This window comes from Muntiacus reevesi, chromosome 18 (assembly GCF_963930625.1).
Source record: "Muntiacus reevesi chromosome 18, mMunRee1.1, whole genome shotgun sequence".
NCBI lineage: Eukaryota > Metazoa > Chordata > Mammalia > Artiodactyla > Cervidae > Muntiacus > Muntiacus reevesi.
Genome location: NC_089266.1, coordinates 34,564,392 through 34,588,827, shown reverse-complemented (window position 1 = coordinate 34,588,827; position 24,436 = coordinate 34,564,392). Strand labels below are relative to the sequence as shown.

Here is a 24,436-nt window from a genome sequence, read left to right as displayed (position 1 = left end):
TATAGTTGTAGAATCATGACATTCTCATATCACCGGGATTTTCAGTTTAACCAGTCTATTCATTAGTTATTAAAAAATACATAGTGAGTGCCTTCCATGTGCTAAGAACCAAGATGGGCACAAGGGGTGTGTCCAGTGACGATGTCCTTGTCCCCTGATGCTCTGTAAGTGAACTGTTCTACCCTGGAGCCCTGCCTCCTTCCCAGATAAGATGCAGAAGAGAGAAATAAAGAAGGAACTGGGTAAGGTGGCTGTCTACAGAGATGACGACCCTTCTGATGACAACATTTTCCTAATGGGAAGGAAGTCACTTTCTACTTGATTGGTTTGGGCTCCTTGTCATCAGCAAGCCCCTATAGTAAGGGTAACTTCCCAGGCTTCTAGAACTGGCTTTAACTCATGGAATGTCCTTATTTGTTGGAGAAAATGTGGAAGGGGCTTTGCCAGAGAGGGCCTGTGTGGAGATGGACAGAGAGACTGAGTATGTCTGTCCTGGTAGCCAAAAGGAACCTAATTGGGAGGAGATGACACATGATGTTTGAAGCAAAAGAACCAAGAGGGGGAGACAGTGCTGAGTGTCAGGTCAGAGGGGTGAGGGGGAGGCAATAGTGATAAGGACAGAGATGAGAAGCCACATGGATCAGGAAGCAGATGACAAGCAGGGTGTGAAGACTAGAGGGTAAGAGGTTTGAGATAAGCCTTTGACCAGGGAAGGATGTCGAGATCTGCTTTGATAGGGCTCATGGTTTTTTGAGATATGGCCAAGCAGGATCCTATAAAATGGCCTCATAAATCAACAATAAGATTTATTTTAAGTATTTATTTATTTGGTTGCACTGGATCTTAGTTGTGGTATGCAGCATGTAGGGATCTTTAATTGTGGGATTTAGTTCCCTGACCAGGGATTGAACCCAAGCCTCCTGCATTGGGAGCGTGAAGTTTCAATTACTGGATTGCCAGGGAAATCTCTTAAGTACTTTTTAATATGAATAGTAGCATACTGTTCACACTATTCTATACATCTGAAGTGTTCTCAAAATGATTTATTTGATTTTTTTCTATTATAAAATTCTTGATCCTTTTAGAAAATTTGCAGAATGCAGAAAAGTAGAAAGAAGAACAAGATTCCCCCAAAGATAACCACTCTTAAAGATTTGGTGTATATATATATATATTTATATGTATATGTATATTTATCACTCCGTATTCCCCCCACTTCATATGTTTCATATGGTTATTTTTCTTTAATTTTTAGAATCTTTTTAACTTAAAAATGTATTTATTCAGTTGTGCCCGGTCTTAGGGTCTTAGCTGTGGAACCTGGGTCTTTAGTTGCAGCATGTGGGATCTAGTTCCCTGACCAGGGGTGGAACCCAGGCCCCCTGTATTGGAGGAGAGGAGTCTTAGGCACTGGGCCACCAAGGAAGTCCCTCTTTTTTTTACTTTTTAAATTAAAGAATTTAAATAGCAGAAGTAGTGCATACTCACTGTAAAAGAAAAAAAAAAAAGAGATTGATGTATAGAAGAATATAAAGGAAAAAGTGAAAATCCGGCACACAGTTCCACTCCCTAGAGGTAACCATGATTACCATGTAATCAAAAATACACACTACACACATAAAACAGGATCCCATTATAAACAGCATTTTTTAACTTGCTTTTTTTTAAGGTTAACAACGTGTGTGGGACATTTTCCATTCTGTGTGTACAGAACTGCATAATTGCTTTTCATGGCTTACAGGTCCCCATGCTTTGACTGCACCACAACTTAACCCGTCAGCCCACTGCTGGTGGACCTGGAAGTTGTGTGGTTTCCGTGAGGGTCCTGAGCATTCTGTGCTGGGGGCGCTCGCCTGGACTCCCTGAGTCTTGTTCCCTTCTCCCCACTGTGGTGTGTCCACCTGACATTTGAGCTTGGCACCTGGCCACGTAGCCCTGATAAGCTTAGGAGACAGCTTTCTGTCTGCTGTGATGATCTCTCGTCGAGAGACACATTGGATATTTATCTCAAACACAGTTTGCATAATCTTTATAGCAGAGCTTAACAAGACAATTTTGGGCCAAATATTTATGGCCTGGATTTAGCAGAGATCCAAATAATGGCTAAAACACTTCTTCCAGAGAGAAGAGGTACCCCGATCCTTTGGCAGTTGTTGTCTAGAGGGATCTGTTATAAGCTGCTTTACATTTTTGTGGCTTTAAAGATAAAACTACCTCAATCCAGTAAATAATGTATAGGGGAAAACAAAAAAACCATGATCACAGGGAAGGATTTTGAAAAGTCTGGGCTCATTAAACCAGTAAAGACATCCAAGACAGTTTCAGCTTTTCTAAACTGTAGGACGCCTCCAACGAGGGGCAGATAACTTTATCACGTCTACTTTTTTGTGCTCATGATCTAGATAAGGTCTTGAAGTAAGCATGCTCTTCAAACGCCCTGATTGTCCTCAGAATTACCTGACTCTCCCTCCATTCTGGGAGACTTCCAGTCCCTAATAGAACCGATTTTATCTTACAAAGGGTTTTGTTGTCCCACCTTCTATCCCAAATATTTGAACTCTGAAGTCCAAATTGGCTTTTACCACATTTTACAGCCAGACCAGCCTTACAGATTGCATTTAACACAAACATATTCCAGATGGCGTCTGTATCCTGGCTGAAAAGAGCTGTGTTATCGCTGTTTAAGTAGCCAACTCCTCTGTGTAACAGGACTTCTCCAGGGCAGGACAAGGGACACTGGCGTCTGATGGTGTTTTGCGACTGGGACTTCCTCTTCCTCCTTTTCTTTCTGGTCTGACAGCACTTTCTCCATCAGGTCAGTTCATTTTGGGCTGTCAGCACCAAACCCAGTCAGCCTACCTGCCCTGGCTCCATTGCCTGAGCACTTGTTCAAGGAAACAGAAAAAATTTTACAAAAATAATTCCCCAGACTAATTTTTTAAAATTAAACTTTTTTGACTATGCCACGATGAGGCATGTGGGATCTTAGTTCCCCACGCAGGGATCCAACCCATGCCCCCTGCATTGGAAGTGCAGTGTCTTGACCACTGGACCACCAGGGATGTCCCAGACTGGTTGTGTTATTTTTTTTTTTTTTAAGAAATTTTATGTATCAGGAAAATAAATTTGCATTCCAGAAACTTCTTGACAAATTTCTGGCTAAGCCTGAACATCATTGTGAAAAAAGGTCCTCATAGGGTTTTCAGCTCAGCATCGAGAAGGTGTTTTTCAAATTCATCATATTGACTGACAAGTTAATATTTGATAATTTGGCTTAAAGTTAGTTTGAAAAATCTTGTCAAGATGAGGAAATGAAGAAACAATTTAGTGCACTGTTGGATAGAATATATATCCAAGTGGGCTTACCAAGATGTTGACAGAGTCAAATTCAAGGCCTCCAGCTTGAGGAACATAAGAGAATATGATTCTGTTACTAGAAGTGTCCCTGTATGTATTTACACCTCTCCTGGTATAGCTATGATAGAATTTGTGGTTAAACTGATATTCAGTGTTTTTCTTAATATGACTCTGTTAGTATTGTTTACTGTGGAGCCAAATCATGTTCTGTTGTTCCATTTCTCTCCTTGCTTGTATGACACTTGCTCTTTTTGGAATTAACAATGACTTCACTATTTTTGCTAGCACACTATTCACTATCATTAATTCTTCCAGACCAACCAATAAAATTCCTTCGGGTAATGTTTTCCTTTGCCATCTGACTTGTCACGTATGTTATCACTTTTGTGTTCTTCTTAGTGCTATCTCTCCTGGGATTCCCTTGTCCTCTTTCTTCAGTCCAACTGGTTGGTTTTGAGGCCAGGTGTCACTCTGGGACTTCCCTGAGCCTCTTTTGTTGTTTGATTCCCCCTTTCCTTTGTCTTCCTCTTTCTTGGTTTATGCTCTTATTTTGGTGGAGTACATTCTTTAGTAGCTTTCCATGGTACATGGGAGGCAAACTTTTTGAATTTTTGCATGATTGACAACAACTGTTTTCTGCCTGACATCTGTTAGTCACTTGGCTGGATGTGGGATTCTAGATGGAAAGCAGTTTTCCTTCGTTTTGGCTGCTCTCTTTTACGTTGGAGGCTTTCCTTAACTGTCCAGTAATCTGCTGTTCATTCCTATTTGAGAGAGCTTTCTTCACTTTGAAGAATTTTGACACAGTTTCAAAAATAACATACTTCAGTGAAGATTGTCAAGGTGTGAAAAACAGCATTTCTTTGTCCGCTGTCTCTTAAAGCACATATCACAAATGAACGCTTGATAATAATTTCCTTCCTTAGTATAGTCGTCTCCAATAAAGATGGAAAACTTGCACTGTGATGTCATGTCCTATATTACTACTTTAGTACTTGCTTAGTAGAATAGACGCAAAATATTCTGAAATTTTCACCTCAGTGTTCTTTTAAGATAACATCTTGGTGATATTCCAGATATAAAGCTTCATCATAATCTTGAGATTATGGGGCATAATCTTGAGATTATGGGGCTTTTTATCCTCTGTGATTAAAAAATGTAATTTCTTTTTTTTTCTTTTCAAAAAAAGAAGAAAACACATAGATTTACAAAGTCAAATGACTCGTACTCAAGATGTAAAAATGTTTAAAATATTACATATTTTCTTCTGGCATTTAGTGATTTTAGTCTTTACATTTGGTTCTGGGATCCATTTTCAGTTTATTTTGATTTAGGGAGAGAAGTGCAGATGCAACTTGTGTTTTTTTAATCTATCCCCAGATGGCTAGTCAGTTGACCCAATCTCATTTATTGAATTGCTATCTTTATAGTATAACAAATTCCCAAGTATGTCTGTGTCTATTTTGGGATTCACTATCTTGTTCTGATAGGTCTATTTATTCACATGTAGAGACCAAATTGTTTTTATAGGTCTATTTATTCACATGTAGAGACCAAATTGTTTTTATTATTGTCCTCATTACTCTCCTTTTTAGATTTTTTTCTTGGATACTTTAAATATTTATTTCTCATAAGTACGTTAGAATCTCTTTGTTTAGTTCCCAAAATAGTCCTATTCCTATACTTTGGGGGAGAACAAGATTGGGTTAAATTTATAGGTTAACTTAAGAAGAATGAACATCTTTAAGATTTGAGTCTTTTCTATCCAAGAATAGCATTTCTTTCTTTCAATTTATTTAAGTCCTGTTCTTTTGTTCATAAGATATTTTTCATACATATTAACTGACTAATAAGAAATGTGATAATATATATTAACATCTTTTGATGATCTCTTAATTTTTGGTATTTTATTTTTGTTGTTTTAATTATCACCGGTCTCTTTTTCTCCATGATAATACTGAACTGGTCATAGTGTTTAGATTGGAAAACTTTGATTTTAATAAGTTAATTTTATGCCCAGTCCCTTTTACAACTAATTCCCTTGTTTAAAATAGTTTTTTTCATTTTTAAAAATTTGCTTATTAATTTTATTTTTGGCTGCACTAGGTCTTTCGTTGCTTTCTCTAATTGAAGCAAGCAGGGGCTACTCTTTGTTGTGTTGTATGGACTTTTCTTCTCAGGCCGGGGATCAAATCCATGTCTCCTGCATTGGCAATCAGGTTCCTATCCACTGTGCTACCAGGGAAGTCCAGTTTTTCCCTTTTAAAACATTTTTTTAATTATGAAAGATCATGTCATACATGTAGAAAATTACTTAAAACCTACATGTTCAATTTAACCTATAGGTATAAAGTAAACACTTTTGCTACTGTCACCTAGGTCAAGGAAAGAATGTGGCCAGCAGCCCAGAGCCCTTCTACTTCTATTTTTCAGGTTAACTATCTGTCAACACTTACAATTCAGGAGACTTTATATAAAAATTCACTTTCTGGCCTCTCTTGAAATCACACTGACCCCACATCCCATCTGGCAGCAAACACCTGGAACCGTGACTCTTGTAGATGGACCACTCGCTCTTTCGCCCAACTTTAGGCCAAAACTCAGTTGCAGTTTATCATTGCATTAGAGCTGTGCTTGCCTTGGAGTAAGTGGAATTCCTGAACTTTGCTTTTGATGATGAAATTCCAAGGATCTGATGCTTGGTTGGATATTGGAAAGTTGAGGTGAGGGAGGACATGTAGTTCTGGTCCAGATAGTGGGGTGGGGCAATTTCTGCATAGATGCAGGTGTCCTCAGCTGAGAGAAGGAGCTGAAGCCGCACAGTGTGTGAGGTCACCCAGGGCTAGTGTGCTGGGTGTGCATGACCTCGAGGGGCTGGCGTGCCAGGGAGCCATGGGGGAGGCGGATGCTTCGCTGAGTCTCCAGAGTCAGCTGGATGAGACTTCCAAGGGACCCTGGAGAGAAAAGGCTGCTTGTTCTGCCGGGTGGAGGTGACAAGAGAAGCACTGAGGTTCAGAAGCCAGGGAGGAAGGTGGAGAGGAGGCCACCAGATGTGGAGACTTACAGGGGAGGGTGAGGCCGAGGAGGTTCTCAGAGTGTAGCTACAAGAAGTCCTATGAGGAATCCTGGGCAAGCTAGATGGAAGAAGATTTAGGGACTTCCCTGATGGTCCAGTGGCCAAGACTCCATCCATGCTCCCAATGCAGTGGGCCCAGGTTCAATCCCTGGGCAGGGGATGCCACATGCTGCAATGAAGAGTTTGCATGAGGCAACTGAAGGTCCTGTGTGCCACAACTAAGACCTGATGCAGCCAAATAAATAAACAAATTAAAAAATCTTTTAAAAATGCAGACTTAGAGGGGAAGGTGGGAGGCAGCTCTCAGGGGACTGAGAAACAAGACGAAAGGAAAGGAAGGGGATTCAGGAGGCCAATTTTTCACAGAAGGCAGGCTGTGAAGGGGGCAAGCAGCATGAGGCCAGGATGTGGAGTCTAGGCAGTGTGTTTTGATTTTGTTTCAAGATTGTAGAAACTTGGCTTATTTAAATGTTGATGGAAAGGAATGAGTAGGGTGGGAGTGTAGGCGAGCTGGAAAAGATGGTGTCTGAGGATGCAGAGGTAAGCTGGATTGGAAGGACTTGGCCTTGGATGCAAGGAGGGCCTCTTCTGTAGTAAACGGAAGAAACCGTAGGTATGGGCCAGTTGCATTTATAAGTTTTAGAGCAGGGAGCATGTGGAGTTCTCCCCTGGTGGCTTTCATATTTCTTTGAGGGAAGAGGTGGGGCTTTCTGTGGACAGTGAGAGGAGCAGACCAGGTTTGAGAAAGCAGAGGATTTGCAAACAGTCCCTGTGAGAACAGGAGGGACAGCAGATTGGGGAAACCCCAGGGGTACAGCCTGAGAGGCCAGCTGGGACCAGAGACCTTGAACGTGCAGCCTGCTAATCTGTGTGGTCGTGTGATCTCCAGCTTTGCTTGGCCACCTTCACATGGGCTCAACAGAGAAGAGAGTGGACAGAGCCAGGGATGGGGTTTGGTCAGGTGGCTTAGACTAAAGAAGGAGGCGAAAGACTGAGAACTGGTGAGAGAGCAGCGGAAGCAGGCAGGGTCCTTGGAGGAGGGAATGGAGGTGGAAGGGGACAAACAGGCAAGAAGAAAGGCCAGGGGTCAGTGACCTGAACGTCCCCATGGGATCAAAGGTCGACCAGGAGGACTTGAGTGCAGGTACTGGGATGGGCAAAGAAGCTGAGCTGGGGAGGGACCATCTCAGAGACTGACCTTAAAGGTGGCGGGACATGAGTTCCAGAGCACGGCCACTGAGTGGGGAGGAGAAGGTCACTGGGTGTGAGGTGGCAAAGGACACTTAGGACAAGGGCCACAGACACAATTTAAAAATTTTTGGCATTACTTTTAATAAAGGAGAAAGAAACAAGTTAAATGAATTTTAATTTTCAACCCAGTATTCCCCAGATATTACCTTGCCAATATGTAATCAATGTAAAGAATTGTTCACAGAGAGTTTTCTATTCTCTTTTTCATGCAACATTCTCTTTGCCTTTCATTTTTATGTCTCTTTATTTTCTGAGGGATCTCTGTCAAATTTATCTTGTATCTTTCTTTTGATTTAAAATTTTTCTGCTTTATTTTTAACTTCTAAGAGCTCTCTTCGTGTCCCTTTTATAGCATCTTGTTTCTGTCTCACGGACACTCTTTGTTTCTTATCTCTCTCTGAGGATGCTCACTGTGATTCTGCTTGTTTTTTCTTTCTGGGGTGGGCCTCCTTTTTGCATCTCTATCCCCTCTCCTACCCTCCTGGTTGCTTTTTTCTGTTTAAGGAAAGATAGACCCATTTGAATTCAGAGTTCCAAAGAATAGCAGGGAGAGATAAGAAAGCCTTCCTCAGTGCAAAGAAATGGAGGAAAACAATAGAATGGGGGAGACTAGAGATCTCTTCAAGAAAGATTAGAGATATCAAGGGAACATTTCATGCAAAGATGGGCACAATAAAGAACAGAAATGGTATGGACCTAACAGAAGCAGAAGATATTAAGAAGAGGTGGCAAGAATACACAGAAGAACTATACAAGAAGGATCTTCATGACCCAGATAACCATGATGGTTTGATCACTCACCTAGAGCCAGAATCCTGGAATGTGAAGTCAAGTGGGCCTTAGGAAGCATCACTACGAACAAAGCTAGTGGAGATGATGGAATTCCAGTTGAGCTATTTCAAATCCTAAAAGATGACGCTGTGAAAGTGCTTCACTCAATATGCCAGCAAATTTGGAAAACTCAGCAATGGCCACAGGATTGGAAAAGGTCAGTTTTCATTCCAATCCCAAAGAAAGGCAATGCCAAAGAATGCTCAAACTACCGCACCATTGCATTCATCTCACACGCTAGTAAAATAATGCTCAAAATTCTCCAAGCCAGGCTTCAATAGTACGTGAACTGTGAACTTCCAGATATTCAAGCTGGATTTAGAAAAGACAGAGGAACCAGAGATCAAATTGCCAACATCCATAGGATCATCGAAAAAACAAGAGAGTTCCAGAAAAACATCTATTTCTGCTTTATTGACTAAGCTAAAACCTTTGACTGTGTGGATCACAACAAACTGCGGAAAATTCTTAAAGAGTTGGGAATACCACCTGACCTGCCTCTTGAGAAACCTGTATGCAGGTCAGGAGGCAACAGTTAGAACTGTACATGGAACAACAGACTGGTTCCAAATAGGGAAAGGAGTACGTCAAGGCTGTATATTTTCACCCTGCTTATTTACCTTATATGCAGAGTACATCATGAGAAGCGCCGGGTTGGATGAAGCACAAGCTGGAATCAAAATTGCTGGGAGAAATACCAATAACTTCAAATATGCAGATGACACCACCCTTATGGCAGAAAGTGAAGAAAGAACTAAAGAGCCTATTGAAGAAAGTGAAAGAGGAGAGTGAAAAAGTTGGCTTAGAACTCAACATTCAGAAAACTAAGATCATGGCATCTGGTCCCATCATTTCATGGCAAATAGATGGGGAAACAATGGAAACAGTGACAGACTTTATTTTTGGGGGCTCCAAAATGGTGACTGTAGCCATGAAATTATAAGACGCTTACTCCTTGGAAGGAAAGTTATGACCAACCTAGACAGCTTATTAAAAAGCAGAGACATTACTTTGCCAGCAAAGGTTCATCTAGTCAAGGCTATGGTTTTTCCAGTAGTCATGTATGGATGTGAGATTTGGACTATAAAGAAAGCTGAGCACAGAAGAATTGATGCTTTTGAACTGTGGTGTTAGAGAAGACTCTTGAGAGTCCCTTGGACTGCAAGGAGAACCAACCACTCCGTCCTAAAGGAGATCAATCCTGAGTTTTCATTGGCAGGACTATGTTGAAGCTGAAACTCCAATACTTCTGCCACCTGATGTGAAAAACTGACTCATTGGAAAAGACCCTGATGCTGGGAAAGATCGAGAGCAGGAGGAGAAGGGGACGACAGAGGATGAGATGGTTGGATGGCATCACTGACTCAATGGGCATGAGTTTGAGTAAACTCCAGGAGTTGGTGATGGAGAGGGAGACCTGGCGTGCTGCGGTCCATGGTCGCAAAGAGCTGGACACAACTGAGTGACTGAACTGAACTGACTCCCACCTTTTGTGCAAGGAGAGGCAGAGACCAGTGTTCTGAGACCTTTGGTTGTCTGATTGTATTTCAGGGACGGGGGCTGGAAAGCTGATTGGCAGCTCTGCTGAGCAGGAAGGGGGGCTTCTCAACTGCGGGCCTGTCTGAATGGGCTGTCTCCTAGCGACTCCAAAGGTCGTCACCCTCGGCAGGTTTCCATTTAGGCTGGTGTGAGGTCACAGAAAACCATCTCTCAAACTCTGTTCCAGAGGATATAGGTCCCGGTGCCAGAGTGCTGGTGTCTGGGTGGGAAGGGGAAGTGGGGGTCTTAACATTCATGTGTACGTGGTGACTCACCGCCCCTGCTTTCAGTGCGTTACTCTCTCCTGCAACTGGGCCTGGGGTCCCCAGTCCAGGGACCCTCTGTTTGTCTCTGCATTGCTTCCCCAGACAAGAAACCTTCAGTCTTATGCTGGGACGAGGAGGGGCAACTTGCTTAACTCTGCAAAGTAGGAGAGGGGACATGAGTAGAGCTGCTTCCTAAACTTTCAGCTGTTCTGCTTATTTTAGTCCCACCGTCACCCCTTTTCTGAGATCCTTGGAGCTACCGGGCCCCCGAGCCTTTGGAGGGGGTTCTTGGCCATCTCCACTGTCAGTTGAGGACTTTTCTTCTGCTCCTTATCCATCTGCTCTTCCACTTTTCAAATGTTTTCAGTTATTATCTCGTTGTATTTGTGGACTTACGCCTTAAACAAATGAAACATTCTTTACTGTTGTTTTACTGGTTTGGGAAGAGGAGCAAAAGTCAGCGGGCCCAGTTGCCTTCTTTACCTGGAGGTTCTGCTTCATTTATTTTGTTTTATCTATTTATTTGGCTGTGCTGCGTCTTAATTGCAGCATGTGGAATCCAGTTCCCTGACTAGGGATTGAACCCAGGCCCCCTGCATGGGAAGTGCAGAGTCTTAGCCACTGGACCACCAGGGAAGCCCCGCTGCTTCACTTCTTACTTTTAAATGTCTCTGTGCGCCCCAGCCCCATACCTCTTGAACTGGTGTTGGTTCTGGCTTGCACCCTTGCACCCTCAGAGGCTCTGCCTGTCTTTCTCCCCAAGGACCCTGTTGATCCTCTTTGTGGAGATCGACTACTGGGAGCGGTTGCTGTTCGAGACACCCCATTACGTGGTGAATGTGGCTGAACGTGCCGAGGACCTGCGCGTTCTTCAAGAAAACCTGCTGCTTGTCGCTCGGGACTACAACAGGTGGGGCCCACTCCTCACTGAAGCCCTCCTGCATGCCACTTCCTGCCTTCTCTTTGTTTTTTATCTGCCCCATGATATTGTCCATTTCCTACAGTACACATCCTTCATATTTTGTCCATCTCAAGAAAAAAAAAAGGTTTCCTGTTCTCTCTCATATGGCCCTACGATGATTCCTGTCCCTTGCAGTGTTGTCTTCTATCTTTAGAGTACAGAGCAAAACAACAGGTCCTCTCCCACCCCATCAGGCACTTGGAACATGTATATTGTTGGCCTGAGTCACTTCTCTGGGAAGGAAGTTGATGGCATTAGGTTTATGGGCCCATAACAACATAAGGTTGGTTGAACCAAGCAAGGTCACGCTGGCCCTCCTCTTAATGCCATTGGCACTCATCTCTGAAGCGAGGCTTTGCTCAAAATTGGGTACCTTTCTCAGGCCATTTCAAGTCCAAAGAGGTGGGAGCAGCAGTCTTGTTTGGGTGTCTAGAACTGTGTTGTCCAGTACAGTAGCCACTAGATGCATGTGGTTTTTTCTATTTAAGTTAATCAAAATTAAATAAAAGTTTAAAATTCAGTTACTCATTTGCACAGGCCACATTTCAAGTGCCCCACAGCCACACGAGGCTAGTGGCTACCATACTGGGCAGCACAAATGGCAGAACATTTCCATCGTCACAGAAAGTTGTATTGGAAAGTCCTTGCCTAGAATCATGAACTTTCATATTTCTCCACCAAGTGTCCTGGTGTGGAGGTGAGGTCTGTCTGAGCTCGTCCCCATTAGGTACTGACCTTCTCTTACTCGCAGGATCATTGCCATGCTGTCCCCAGATGAGCAGGCCCTGTTCAAAGAACGCATCCGGTTCCTAGATAAGAAGATCCACCCTGGGCTCAAGAAGCTGCACTGGGCCTTGAAGGGGGCCAGTGCTTTTTTCATCACAGAGTGCCGCATACATGCCAGCAAGGTAGGTCATGGTCATTCGACCCTAAAGGTCTGCAAGGCTGACTGAGAAGCTGACATGTGGGTACTTAATACCCAAGTCTCGGGTAGTGTTGGAGAGACCAGGGGAATTGTGTGAAAGAAATAAAGTGTGTTTAGTGAAGGACTTTTCTTTTTTTTTTTTTTTGTCAGTAATTCTAGCTAGAGAATAGATGGGAGAATGGAATTAGGCCTAGAGGATCTGTTCCCAAACTCCCCCATGGGTGGGATCTGACTCCAGGTACAAACGATCGTGAATGAGTTCAAGGCGTCCACTCTGACCATCGGCTGGCGAGCCCAAGAGATATCAGAGACACTGCTGGTACGCATCAGCGGCAAACGGGTGTACAGGGACCTGGAATTTGAGGAGGACCAAAGAGAGCATAGGGCAGCCATTCAACAGAAATTGATGAGCTTGCATCAGGATGTGGTGGCCATCATGACCAACTCCTATGAAGTCTTCAAGAATGACGGCCCTGAGGTGAGGATCCTGTGGCCAGGGCTTTGTGGGTGAGCAGATCCCCAGCGCCCCCAGCCCCATCAGAACCTTCTCTTGGTCATCCCCCACCCTTCCCATCCCGATTCTGTGTGTGCCTCTCAGACATCCCACTCTAGCCTTGGATTAACCCAACCTTCAGCTTTTCGGCCTCTTCCTTCAGGACTTGGCGTCTGCCTTTCTATTAAAACAACTCGTTTCCCTCCCTGTTGGCTGGTTCCCATTTCCCAGGACCTGCCTTGTTTTCCCTGAGGGATTCTCTTTCCCACTCTTCCCACAGATTCAGCAGCAGTGGATGCTGTACACGATTCGGTTGGACCACATGATGGAGGATGCCTTGAGGCTGAACGTGAAGTGGTCTCTGTTGGAACTGTCCAAGGCTATCAATGGGGATGGCAAGACAACGCCCAACCCACTCTTCCGAGTGCTTGTCATTTTGAAGAATGATCTTCAGGGAGGTGTGGCCCAGGTGGGTCGGAACCACTTTGCCCCGAACATCCTGAAACCATCACACTTTGTCAGTTTCCGTTAATCCTTAGACTTGGCCCTAGGCATTGGTTTTGTCCTACAGCCTCCAGGCCTGATTCTGAGGTGTCCGGCCTGCCTAGTCCTGAACTCACCTCCTCCAGGGCCTCTGCTGAGCCCTCTCCATGATGCTCCCACAGGTGGAGTTCTCACCCACTCTGCAGACCTTGGCAAGTGTGGTCAATGACATTGGCAACCACCTCTTCTCCACCATTTCTGTCTTCCGCCACCTCCCTGAAATTCTCATCAAGCGCAAGTTTCAGCGTGAGCCCATCCACACCATTGTGGGTGAGTAGGCATCCAGTGCAGGGATATCAAAAGCCTAGGACCAGATGAGGGCATTTCCTGGCAGTCCAGTTTTTAAGACTCCACATGCACTTCCAGTGCAGGAAGCGTGGGTTTGATCCCTAGTTGCGGAACTAGGATCCCACATGCCGCGTGGTGTGACCAAAAAAAAAATAATAATAATAATTGGAAAAAAAAAATGCCTAGGACCATGTAGAGCTAGGAGGAGAGACCAGGGCTGTTTCCAGACATACCTGGCCAGCCTCCATGGATGGTGGAAAACCCAGGTCAAGGGGCTGAATTGGGGAAGGGAAACAGGACACAGACAGGGGTCAAAATTAGGTGACTGATGCTCAAGGGTTTTGGAGTTTGGTGTGAGGAGACCCGGAAGGAACTGTTTGGGTAACAGGGCTGGGATGTAAGAGGCCTGGATACCAACAGGTGAGACATCTGAATCCCCCAGAACAGAGTCATTCTTTTATGTTCTGCTTCCTCCTTCGTTTTCTACTACTCACATTTGAGTGTGTTTCTTTGGGGAGGTGATGTTGGAGGGTAGACTCTGGGGCAGTAGCCAGGGGCTGGGCTGGAGCTTGGGTCGGGATGGAGGTTAGTGAGAAGTGTCTTGCTGGGTCTTGAAGAGCGGGATGAGGACATCAAGAAGATCCAGGCCCAGATCAGCAGCGGCATGACCAACAATGCAAGCCTGCTGCAGAACTACCTCAAGACCTGGGACATGTACCGCGAGATCTGGGAGATCAACAAGGACTCCTTCATCCGCCGATATCAGCGTCTCAACCCGCCTGTCTCTTCCTTTGATGCTGACATTGCCCGGTAAGGAGCTGTGAGGATCATGGAGGGGGTCTGGCCTGGAGACTGAGGGGTGGGCAGGAAATGAGAAGAAAGGCACTGGACCTTTGTTTCTCAAGGAGGTAGGGATCCAATGAGAGCTGGGAAAAAAGAAACATCAATTAGATTTTTTCCCCACTAATCTCTCTGCTGAAGCACCGCATCAGCAATTTAGAATTTCCATCAGTCTTCTCAAAAGAGCATTTTAATAATGATTTCCTCACCTGCTTAAAATTTATAAATGAGTCTAGAACGTTCTGTCACAGTCAGTTCCGTTCAGTTGCTCAGTCATGTCTAACTCTTTGCGACCCCATGGACACCAGGCCTCCTTGTCCATCACCAACTCCTGGAGTCCACTCAAACTCATGTCCATCGAGTCGGTGGCCATCCAACCATCTCACCCTCTGACATCCCCTTCTCCTCCTGCCCTCAATCTTTCCCAGCATCAGGGTCTTTTCAAATGAATCAGCTCTTCACATCAAGTGGCCAAAATATTGGAGTTTCATCTTCATCATCAGTCCTGCCAATGAAAACTCAGGATTGATCTCCTTTAGGATGGGTTGGTTGGATCTCCTTGCAGTCCAAGGGACTCTCAGGAGTCTTCTCCAACTCCACAGTTCAAAAGCATCAATTCTTCAGCGCTCAGCTTTCTTAGTGTCCAACTCTCACATCCATACATGACTACTGGAAAAACCATAGCCTTGACTAGATGGACCTTTGTTGGCAAAGTAATGTCTCTGCTTTTTAATATGCTGTCTAGGTTGGTCATAACTTTCCTTCCAAGGAGTAAGCGTCTTTTAATATCATGGCTACAGTCACCATCTGCAGTGATTTTGGAGCCACCCAAAATAAAGTCTGTCACTATTTCCACTGTTTCCCATCTATTTGCCATGAAGTGATGGGACCAGATGCCATGGTCTTAGTTTTCTGAATGTTGAGTTCTAAGTCAACTTTTTCACTCTCCTCTTTCACTTTCATCAAGAGACTCTTCACAGTAAACTTGTTTTTTTAAAAAAAAAAACTTAAAAATCTTTCTATGTGTCATTCCAGAACTCTCTCTACACCTGTACAAATTCACACATTGTCATTCATATAATTAGAGTCTTAAAAAATTAAGTTAATATGGAATCCATTTCTCACTTATTATGTTTGAAAACATCATTAGAGTTTATGGCTTTTAGAAAGTAAAATATGCATGTGGTTAGTAACTTAAAAACCCTATAAAGCAATTATCCTCCAATTATAAGTAAATTAATTTTAAAAAACCCTAAAGAGTTGTCAAATTCAAAATAAAAGACTTTTTACCAAAAAATCAAAAATATATAATGGAAAAGTTGCTCTTGTGGGGAGTACCATAGGATACCGCTGGAAGAGGAGAGTTGCTAAGGATCTGGAAGGTAAGAGATGTGAACAGTTTCATTTTAAAAGTACAGACGGGAGTTAAATTGAAGAAGAGTGTATTTTTAAAATTTTATTTATTTAATTACTTTGGGCTTCACTTTCATTTCAGCACATGGGCTTTCTCTTGTTTTGGCACATGGGCTTAGTTGCTCCACAGCTCATGTGATCTTAGTTCCCTGACCAGGGATTGAACCCACAACCCCTGCATTGGAAGGCAGATTCTTAACTACTAGACCACCAGGGAAGTCCCTGAAGAAGATTCTTAAATTCTGATCTGAACCCTCATCTCTTTGTCCTCTAGTCATTCATTCATTTTTTCAAAAACCACCATTGTCTTATGGGTCGTGAAGAATTAAAAAAAAAAAAAAACAGAGCAAGTTTTCTCCTCCCAAGGGCTCTAGTGCAGTGGGGAAGATACAAATATTGCTGACAGAGCAGTGGCTGTGGAGTCTTGAGGAATGTTGAAATCCCATCTCCACGATTTACAGCCGTATAATCTTAGGTCGGTTCCTCTCATTCTCTGGGCCTCAGTTTTCTGTGAAATCATTGTTACGCTATCAACTAAATAACGTTGTGAGGTTATTAAGTACACGTGGAAGCACTGTGTGAACTCTGAAGCCTTCATGGGCTAACATGCTCATTGCTCTTATATCAGCTTCCCTGTGATCAGTGCTATGCATGAGGCATGCAAAGTGCTGGGCGGTTCAGTGGAAGGAGAGATAATGTCCAACCTGGGGATGTTAGAGGAGGAAGGACGTGGATGAAGGGAGTGACTTTTGGGCTGGCCTTTTTGGAATGGGTAGGATGCCAGCATGCAGAGATGGGCAGGGAGAGCGTGTTCACCAAACAGTGAGCATCCAGGAAGGAAGTCAGCAGAGGGCTTTATGTACAGCGGCCACCATCATCCTCTCCACAGCCTCACGGGGTGGGTTCTGTTCTCATTGCCACGTTCCAGATGAGGAGACTGAGCCTCAGAGCCGTTAAGTAACCCACCTGAGGGCACAGAGCTAGTGAGCGGGACTGTGCGAACTCAGCCTGGAACTCTGTGCCTTGAAATCAGAGCAAGGAGTCTGAAAGCAGTGAAGGGAAAATGACATCATCACAGCAGTTTGCCCCAGGCAGGTGGAAGTGGGGAACACCTGGGGGCAGAAGGATGCTGGATGGGTGAAAAATACCACCCAGTCAGGGCATCCGGCACGTCTGCCAAGGAAAAGCCATCCTAGTGGGGATGTGTGGGCCCTTTCAGCTACACAGAGGTGGCTAATAATGTGCAGAAGGAGGAGACGGTCCTGAACATCCAGTTTGTGCTCCTGGACTGCTCGCACCTCAAGTTCTCGCTGGTACAGCACTGCAACGAGTGGCAGAACAAGTTCACGACCCTGCTCAAGGAGATGGCGGCCAGGCGGCTCCTAGAGCTGCACACCTACCTGCAGGAGAACTCGGAGAAGTATGCGGGCGGGCCTTCGGTGGGCGGGGACACACTGGCTCAGGCCACTGGTTGGGGAGAGTAGGCCTGGCCTTCCCACCCACCCTCGCTCCCTTCCCCTGCCTGCAGAATCAGCCGCCCTCCCCAGACCCTGGAGGAACTAGGGGTCAGTTTGCAACTCATGGAGACCCTGCAGCACGAACTGCCCACCATGGAAACTCAGATCCCTCCCATTCACGAGCAATTTGCCATCCTCGAGAAGTACGAAGTGCCAGTTCAGGACAATGTGAGTTCAGGCGGCCCATCCCAGCCCCAGGCCCTTGGCTGTCAGGACGGAGAGCAGAGAAGTGAGTTGGGGAGAAGGTGCAAGGCCCCAGAGCCTCTGAGAGCCAAAGTTAACTTGTGTGCTCTTTCGGGTCAGCTGGAAGATTTCTTTCAGGCCCAGCAACTACTTGATCTCTTTGGGCCTTGTTGCCCAAGAGCTTGGAACTTGGCCACAGACTCTGGTCTAGAGGATTGGAAAAGAGTTCTTCAGGGAGTTGGTGGGACAGAAAGAGCTCCGTGGGCCACCCTTCCCTTTGTGATGTCCCCAGGTGCTGGAAATGTTGGACAGTCTCGGTGGGGAATGGGTTGCCTTCCAGCAAACACTGCTGGACAGTGAACAGATGCTGAAGAAACACAAGGAGAAGTTCAAGACAGGCCTCATTCACTCAGCTGATGACTTCAAGAAGAAAGCACACAATCTTCTGGAAGAATTTGAAGGCAAAGGTACCCTTCTCGCAACCTTTCCTTCTGCTTTTCCCTTGTCTTGACCCAGTCTTTCAAAGTGTGGGTCCCAGGAAAGTGCCAAACAAGGGAAAGAGCCAGGCACTGCTGTCAGTGATATACCCGTTGTCACTGAGTTTTGGCTGGAAGGCAGCAGCCCTGCTCACGACTCCAGTTTTCTTATACCAGCTTTTCATCTCACTCATTACTGACTCTCCAGTCACAGTTAGTAGTTTCAATGCATTCTTTTCAATGCATCCCCTCTTGTTTTCCTTCTCTTGTGGGAGGAAAGAAGTGAGATTTATACACAAAGAGGTAGGCGAGCCACAATGGCCTTTCAGAGGACCTTGGCCTTGAGTGAGAAACTGAACCTCACCTTGGACTACCCGCAGGCCCCTTCACCAGCAGTGTGGGGCACCAGGCAGCCCTGGAGCAGATCGCCCATGTGCGGGCCATGCTGAATGCCATGCGGGAGGAAGAAAACATCCTCCGTGCCAACCTGGGCATTTTCAAGATCGAGCAGCCAGCCTCCAAGGACCTGCAGAACCTGGAGAAGGTGGTGTGCCCATCAAGCCCCTCATGGTAACCCGGGGTGGGGGTAGGAAGCAGGAGAAGGGGTCCCATGGGCCTCAAAAAACACCTGGGACCAGGAAGATGGGTGCACGAGGAGCTTTTTTAAAAAATGGAGGTAAAACTCGGAGAGCAAAAGAGCCATTTTACAAATGAACAGTTCAGTGGTATTCAGTACATTCACGATGTTGTACAACCATCACTTATAATTCTACAATATTTTCATCACCCCCCAAAGAAACGCTTTAGCAATCATACCCTACCCTGTTCCCTCTCCCCTAGCCCCTGTCGACCACTAATCTATTTTCTATGTTCAGTTGACCCTTAAACAACACTGAGTTTGAACTGATAAGGTCCGCTTATACATGGATGTCTTACAATAGTAAATACTATAATACTACACAATCTGTGGTTGAATCCACAGATGGGAAACTATGGATATAGATATGCTGCAGATATGGAGGGCGGACTATAAGTTATACACAGATTTTCCACTGCATAGAGGGTTGGTGTCCCTTACCCTCATGGTTTTTAATGGTCAACTGAACATGGATGTTTCCTATTCTGGACATTCCGTATAAATGGAAGCATGCAATATGTGACCTTTTGTGTATGGCTTCTTACATTTGTCTAATATTTTCAAGGATCACCCATGCTGCAGCATGTGTCAGTACCTCGTTCCTTTTTATGGGTGAATAATATTCCATTGTATGGATATACCACATTTGTTTATCCATTAACCTGTCAATGGGCATTTAGGTTGTTTCCACTTTTTAGCTACTGTAAAGAGTGCTGCTCTGACTATGCCTGTACCTGCATATATTTGAGTTCCCATTGCCAATTCCTGTGGGTATGGACGTAGGAGTGGAATTGCTGATCACAAGGTAACTCGGTGTTTAACTTTTTGAGGAACCTCCAAGCTGTTTTCCACAGCAAATGCACCATTTTACACTCCCCCAGCAGCGTACAAGGGTTCCTATTTCTCCACATCCTTGTCTACACTTCTCCCTTTATTTTTGGCCCTAGTCATTCTGGTGGGTGTGAAATATCTCCCTGTGGTTTTGATTTGCATGTCCCTACTGACTAATGGCTTTGAGGATCTTTTCAAGTGCTTGTTCCTTGAGGCGCTCTTAAAGCAAGAGAGTGGAGGAAAAAGTGTGAACTGAGGGGGAGGCAGCTCTGCGTTGCTGGGAGGGAAAATCTCCTGAGGATGAGAGGAGGTGTTTGTCAGGGAGAAGGAGGGTAGGAGTCGCCTGACTCTGTCACCCGTCTGGTCTGGTCCCCAAAGGAACTGGACGCGCTGCAGCAAGTCTGGGAGATCACCCGAGACTGGGAGGAAAACTGGAACCAGTGGAAGACAGGCCGGTTCCTGACCCTGCAGACAGAGGCCATGGAGACCATGGCCCATGGGCTGTTTCGCCGCCTCACTAGACTGGCCAAAGAGTACAAGGTGTGTGAGGCGAGGGTGGAGGGCCGCGGGCAGGCGACTGAGGAAGGCGGGCTGTGCTGGAAAGGGAGCGGGTCTCCTGACATCTCTTGCTTTTGCTCAGGACCGAAACTGGGAAATTATTGAAACCACTCGCTCCAAAATAGAGCAGTTCAAGAGGACCATGCCGCTCATCTCGGACCTGCGAAACCCCGCCCTTCGAGAGCGGTGAGGCTGCTCCTCAGACCCTGGTCTGGCCTGGCGGTCACCTGGTTCTCCCGGTTCTTCCCTCCATGGCATTCCCACCTTGCTCTGCCCCTTTGTCCACCAGCACACACCTTGAAAGGAGGCTTCCCAAGAGCCCATTGCCGTTCCCTGTCTGTAACACTCTTCCAGGTTCTCTGACCTTCTTGGCTCTTTCCCTTCTGTCTCCTCTCAATTTATGTTGTCTATCATAGCTCAACTTTATGTCTTCTGTCCCACGAAAGCCTGAATTTTTTTAGTCCAAAGTCTAACATTTGTCCTTTAGGATTTTTTTACTTTTGTGCCTTAAGAGGCCCTCGCTGATCCCAGAGCGGCCCTCACTGATCCCAGAGCTGTCAATGCAGTATCTCCGTATTCTCTTCGCATACTTTATAATTTTGCTTCTCAAGTTTAATTCTTTTAATGCATCTGGAACTTATCATGTTATAGAGGAGGACTTTGAAACTGTTGAGGCTAGCATAGACTATTTCATATGTGGTGTTTTAATAATTGTATATCCATTTAGGAGTAAATAGTTTTACTTCTTTTATATTGCCTCTAGCATGATGCTTTTGGCAGTGCTTCACTAACATCTATTATACGATTAAGTATAATCTAACCACTTTATTTGCTTAAGTTATTTAACCTCACTAAGCCTCAATTTCTTCACCTACAAATGGAATAACATTTATAGAGTGATCATGAAAATGAAATGCCTCATGTAGAGCACTTGGCCCAGCACCTCATCTCTAGTAAACCTGCGATCATCTATCTGAGCTCCTTTTCTAGAGTCAGCAGCTCAATCTCTGTATTCCCCACGGTGCCTAAAATAGGATCTTAGAGTCTATTTAGGAAATACCTGTTGAATCTCAGATTAATAAAGGCATGGAATCATAATATCCCAATAGAAGAAAGCTAGGGAGTGATGCTCACACTTCCCAGTAGGCCCTGCTGACCTTTTGTCCCCAGCTGATCTGACTTTTTGTCCCTGGCTACAGGCATTGGGATCAGGTCAGGGATGAGGTCCAACGTGAGTTTGATCAGGAATCAGAAAGCTTCACCTTGGAGCAGATCGTGGAGCTTGGGATGGATCAGCATGTAGAGAAAATTGGGGAGATCTCTGCCTCAGCCACCAAAGAGCTGGCTATAGAACTGGTATGACAGAGTCCTCTCCCATATTCTCCTGTTTCCTCAGCCCTCTGGAGCAAAAGCTTCCAGCTTTTCATGATCTGAGGGTCCCTCCCAGCTCCTGTTACCCTTGGGGACTAAATACCTGATTGATCTGTCCCTCACAGGCATTACAGAACATTGCCAAGACCTGGGATGTGATTCAGCTTGACATAGTGCCCTACAAGGATAAGGGCCATCACCGACTCAGGTGGACAGGGCTGCGGGACCTGGGCTGCGAGTGGGGACCCGGTTTGGCAGGTGGGGATGGACTATGATTCTCATACGTTTCACCCCAGAGGGACAGAAGAAGTATTCCAGGCCCTGGAAGATAACCAGGTGGCTCTGTCTACCATGAAGGCATCTCGCTTTGTCAAGGCCTTTGAGAAAGATGTGGACCACTGGGAGCGCTGCCTCTCCCTCATCTTGGAAGTGATTGAGATGGTGCTCACAGTGCAGCGTCAGTGGATGTACCTCGAGGTTAGGATCACTGCCTGAGCTCTCCCTACATCCTGTTTTGGCTCCTTTCTCTGCAGAGCATCTAGATAGTTGCCCTATTATCAGCCCCATTGTCCCACCTCTAAAGCCACTTTTCATCTAGGACCTAAGCATCTGACTCTGAGTTCTTACGTCTCCTCTTCAGCTTCCTCCTTGAAAAGCCTTTGTTCTCCTTCCATTTTTCTTCTTGAACCCATATACCTGGCCTCCCAATCCCAAGTTTTGTTCTAGAACCTGGACATCTCTTTGGTTCTTTTTTTTTTTTTTTCCATTTTACTTATTTATTTATTTTTGGCTGTGCTGGGTTGTCACTGCTGCATGGGCTACTCTCTTGTTGCGGTCCTCAGGCTTCTTATTGCAGCAGCTTCTCTTATTGCAGAGCACAGGCTGTAGGGCACCTAGGCTCAGTAGTCACAGCTCCCGGGCTCAGTCACTCGGTGGCATGTGGGATCTTCCCAGACCAGGGACCGAACTCGTGTCTCCTGTGTTGGCAGGTGGATTCTTTGTCACTGAGCCACCAGGGAGCCCCTCACCCTTTGGTTCTGATGCTTCTTCTCTTTCATTGACTCTCCTGGTCTAAGCACAGGGAGCAGAGAGTGGAGAGGGTGTGGGAAACAGCCTCTCACACCCCTTATTGGCCCTTCAGAACATCTTCCTGGGAGAGGACATCCGGAAGCAGCTGCCCAATGAATCAGGCTTATTCGACCAAGTCAATGGCAACTGGAAGGCCATTATGGACCGGGTGAACAAGGACCCCAATGCTCTCCGGAGCACCCACTATCCAGGTCTGAGCCCTGACACAGCCTCGGCAGATACTCTGTGTGTGTGAGGTCATGGCCACATGCTTCATGTTTTTTTTAAGTTTTTAAAAGAATTTTATTTATTTTTGGCTATGCTAGGTCTTTGTTGCTTCATGGCTTTTCTCTAGTTGTGGGGAGCAGGGGCTACTTTCTTGTTGTATAGCATAGACGTTAGGCACGAGGGTTTAGTAGTTGTGGCTCCCTGGTTCTAGAGCACAGGCTCAGTAGTTGTGGTAAAGGGGCTTAGTTTCCCCTTGGCATTTGGGATCTTACTGGATCAGGGATCGAACCCATGTCTCCTGCATTGGCAGGTGGATTCTTTACCATTCAGCCACCAGGGAAGGCCCCACATGCTTCATTTACTGAAAGATTGACCATTGTACCTGACTGTCCTAAAGCATTACATAGTAGTTCTGTAGATTAAACTCTTCTAAGCATTACATAGTATTCTATAGATTAAACTCAACACATATTTGAGCAGAGTACAGTAGAGCAGTGAAGAGGATGGAATATGGAATCAGACTGACTTGAGTTCAAAATCCTGCCTTCCTGATTGCATGCCTTTAGGCAGCCATCTCCTCCACACTGCAGCTTCCTTGCCTGTAGTATATGTGTATGTATGTCGGAGGCGGGGAGTGTATCTATTTGACCTTTTTTTATTTTGGCCCTGCCGGAGGCAGATGTAGGATCTTAGTTCCCCAACCAGGGATCAAACCTGTGGCCCCAGCATTGGGAGCATGGAGTCTTAACCACTGGGCTGCCAAGGAATTCCCACAGTGAAGGGTTAATGATAGCTATTTCTTGGGGTCTTTGTGAGGATAATAAAGGAGTATAAAGCATTCAGTGCAGTGTCTAGCATAAAGGTAGTGCTGTTATTAGCACTGTGTCTCAAAAAACTCTGATTAAGGAATCACTCTTCTTCTCTATGTGGTTCATTCAATGGGATGATGTAGGTAAATGAGATAATGCAGATAAAGTGCTTATCCCATTAAATGGCACAGAGAAAATCTTTGGTTACTAGGAGCTATTGTTATTACCTTGACTTTAATTAGTTTATTATTAATAGATTAACTAATCTTTAATGTAGACACTTTGGTAGACATGGGGATTGGATAAGGAGATGGGGGAGATGTACGCATATGTGGTGAGGTCTGGTTATTTGTGGTCAATAGGGGTAAAGAACCAGAACGTCAGGTTGGGCAATGGATGGGTGGGTAGGTAGCCTGAGAAGAGTTTTGGTAGGAGATACGGAAGACTTGTTTATTTGCCTGGGCCAATCTAACAATTGAAAAATTTTCCCAAGAACCTTAACTCTACACATGAAAAAAAAAAACCCACTTTATTTCAATTACTCTGATAATATATAAGTATTAGGATGTGCAAAATAGAGCGAGAACTTGAATTTTTATTAATAATATTTGAGATAATTGACATAATTACATTTTAGAACAATGTATAAGCAGAGCCATAAAAACAACACTCTCTCTTGGTTGAACACACAGAACAAATCTACATTGTCTACGGCTACCAGGTCTCCCTGTGGTCTCCAGGGACTACTCATGTGGTCATTCAAAGGCTCTAATGGTTTGTAGACTCTGTCCTTGAAGGCCTGAGGGTCACCTTGGAGTTCAGACTCTAGGGGATCCATAGTTTCTTCAATAAGCTAGAAACTGGGAAGGTCAGGGAATAAGCCAATCAAAATCTAACTCTGGGAGGAAACTAACATTATCGAGAACCTATAGATGTGAACAAAATTTATTTTATATCTCGAATTATTCTTTGAGG

General features: G+C 45.0%; 1 protein-coding gene and 1 non-coding gene across 2 annotated transcripts in view; one reads left to right on the top strand and one right to left on the bottom strand.

The window, feature by feature from the left end:
• Positions 1-24,436, top strand: part of DNAH2 (dynein axonemal heavy chain 2) — a 102,977-nt gene that overhangs the window by 28,538 nt on the left and 50,003 nt on the right. Inside the window, exons 13-28 of the mRNA XM_065909937.1 lie at positions 11,084-11,230; positions 12,033-12,189; positions 12,445-12,684; positions 12,980-13,168; positions 13,365-13,512; positions 14,148-14,340; positions 17,003-17,203; positions 17,312-17,468; positions 17,776-17,950; positions 18,340-18,503; positions 19,806-19,967; positions 20,068-20,171; positions 21,185-21,341; positions 21,482-21,564; positions 21,653-21,833; positions 22,498-22,636. Of these exons, the coding sequence (XP_065766009.1) occupies positions 11,084-11,230; positions 12,033-12,189; positions 12,445-12,684; positions 12,980-13,168; positions 13,365-13,512; positions 14,148-14,340; positions 17,003-17,203; positions 17,312-17,468; positions 17,776-17,950; positions 18,340-18,503; positions 19,806-19,967; positions 20,068-20,171; positions 21,185-21,341; positions 21,482-21,564; positions 21,653-21,833; positions 22,498-22,636 (2,597 nt within the window). The remainder of the gene's footprint in view (positions 1-11,083; positions 11,231-12,032; positions 12,190-12,444; positions 12,685-12,979; positions 13,169-13,364; positions 13,513-14,147; positions 14,341-17,002; positions 17,204-17,311; positions 17,469-17,775; positions 17,951-18,339; positions 18,504-19,805; positions 19,968-20,067; positions 20,172-21,184; positions 21,342-21,481; positions 21,565-21,652; positions 21,834-22,497; positions 22,637-24,436) is intronic.
• TRNAG-UCC (transfer RNA glycine (anticodon UCC)) lies at positions 10,884-10,956 on the bottom strand. Its single transcript has one exon. It is a non-coding gene; the product is annotated as a tRNA-Gly (tRNA).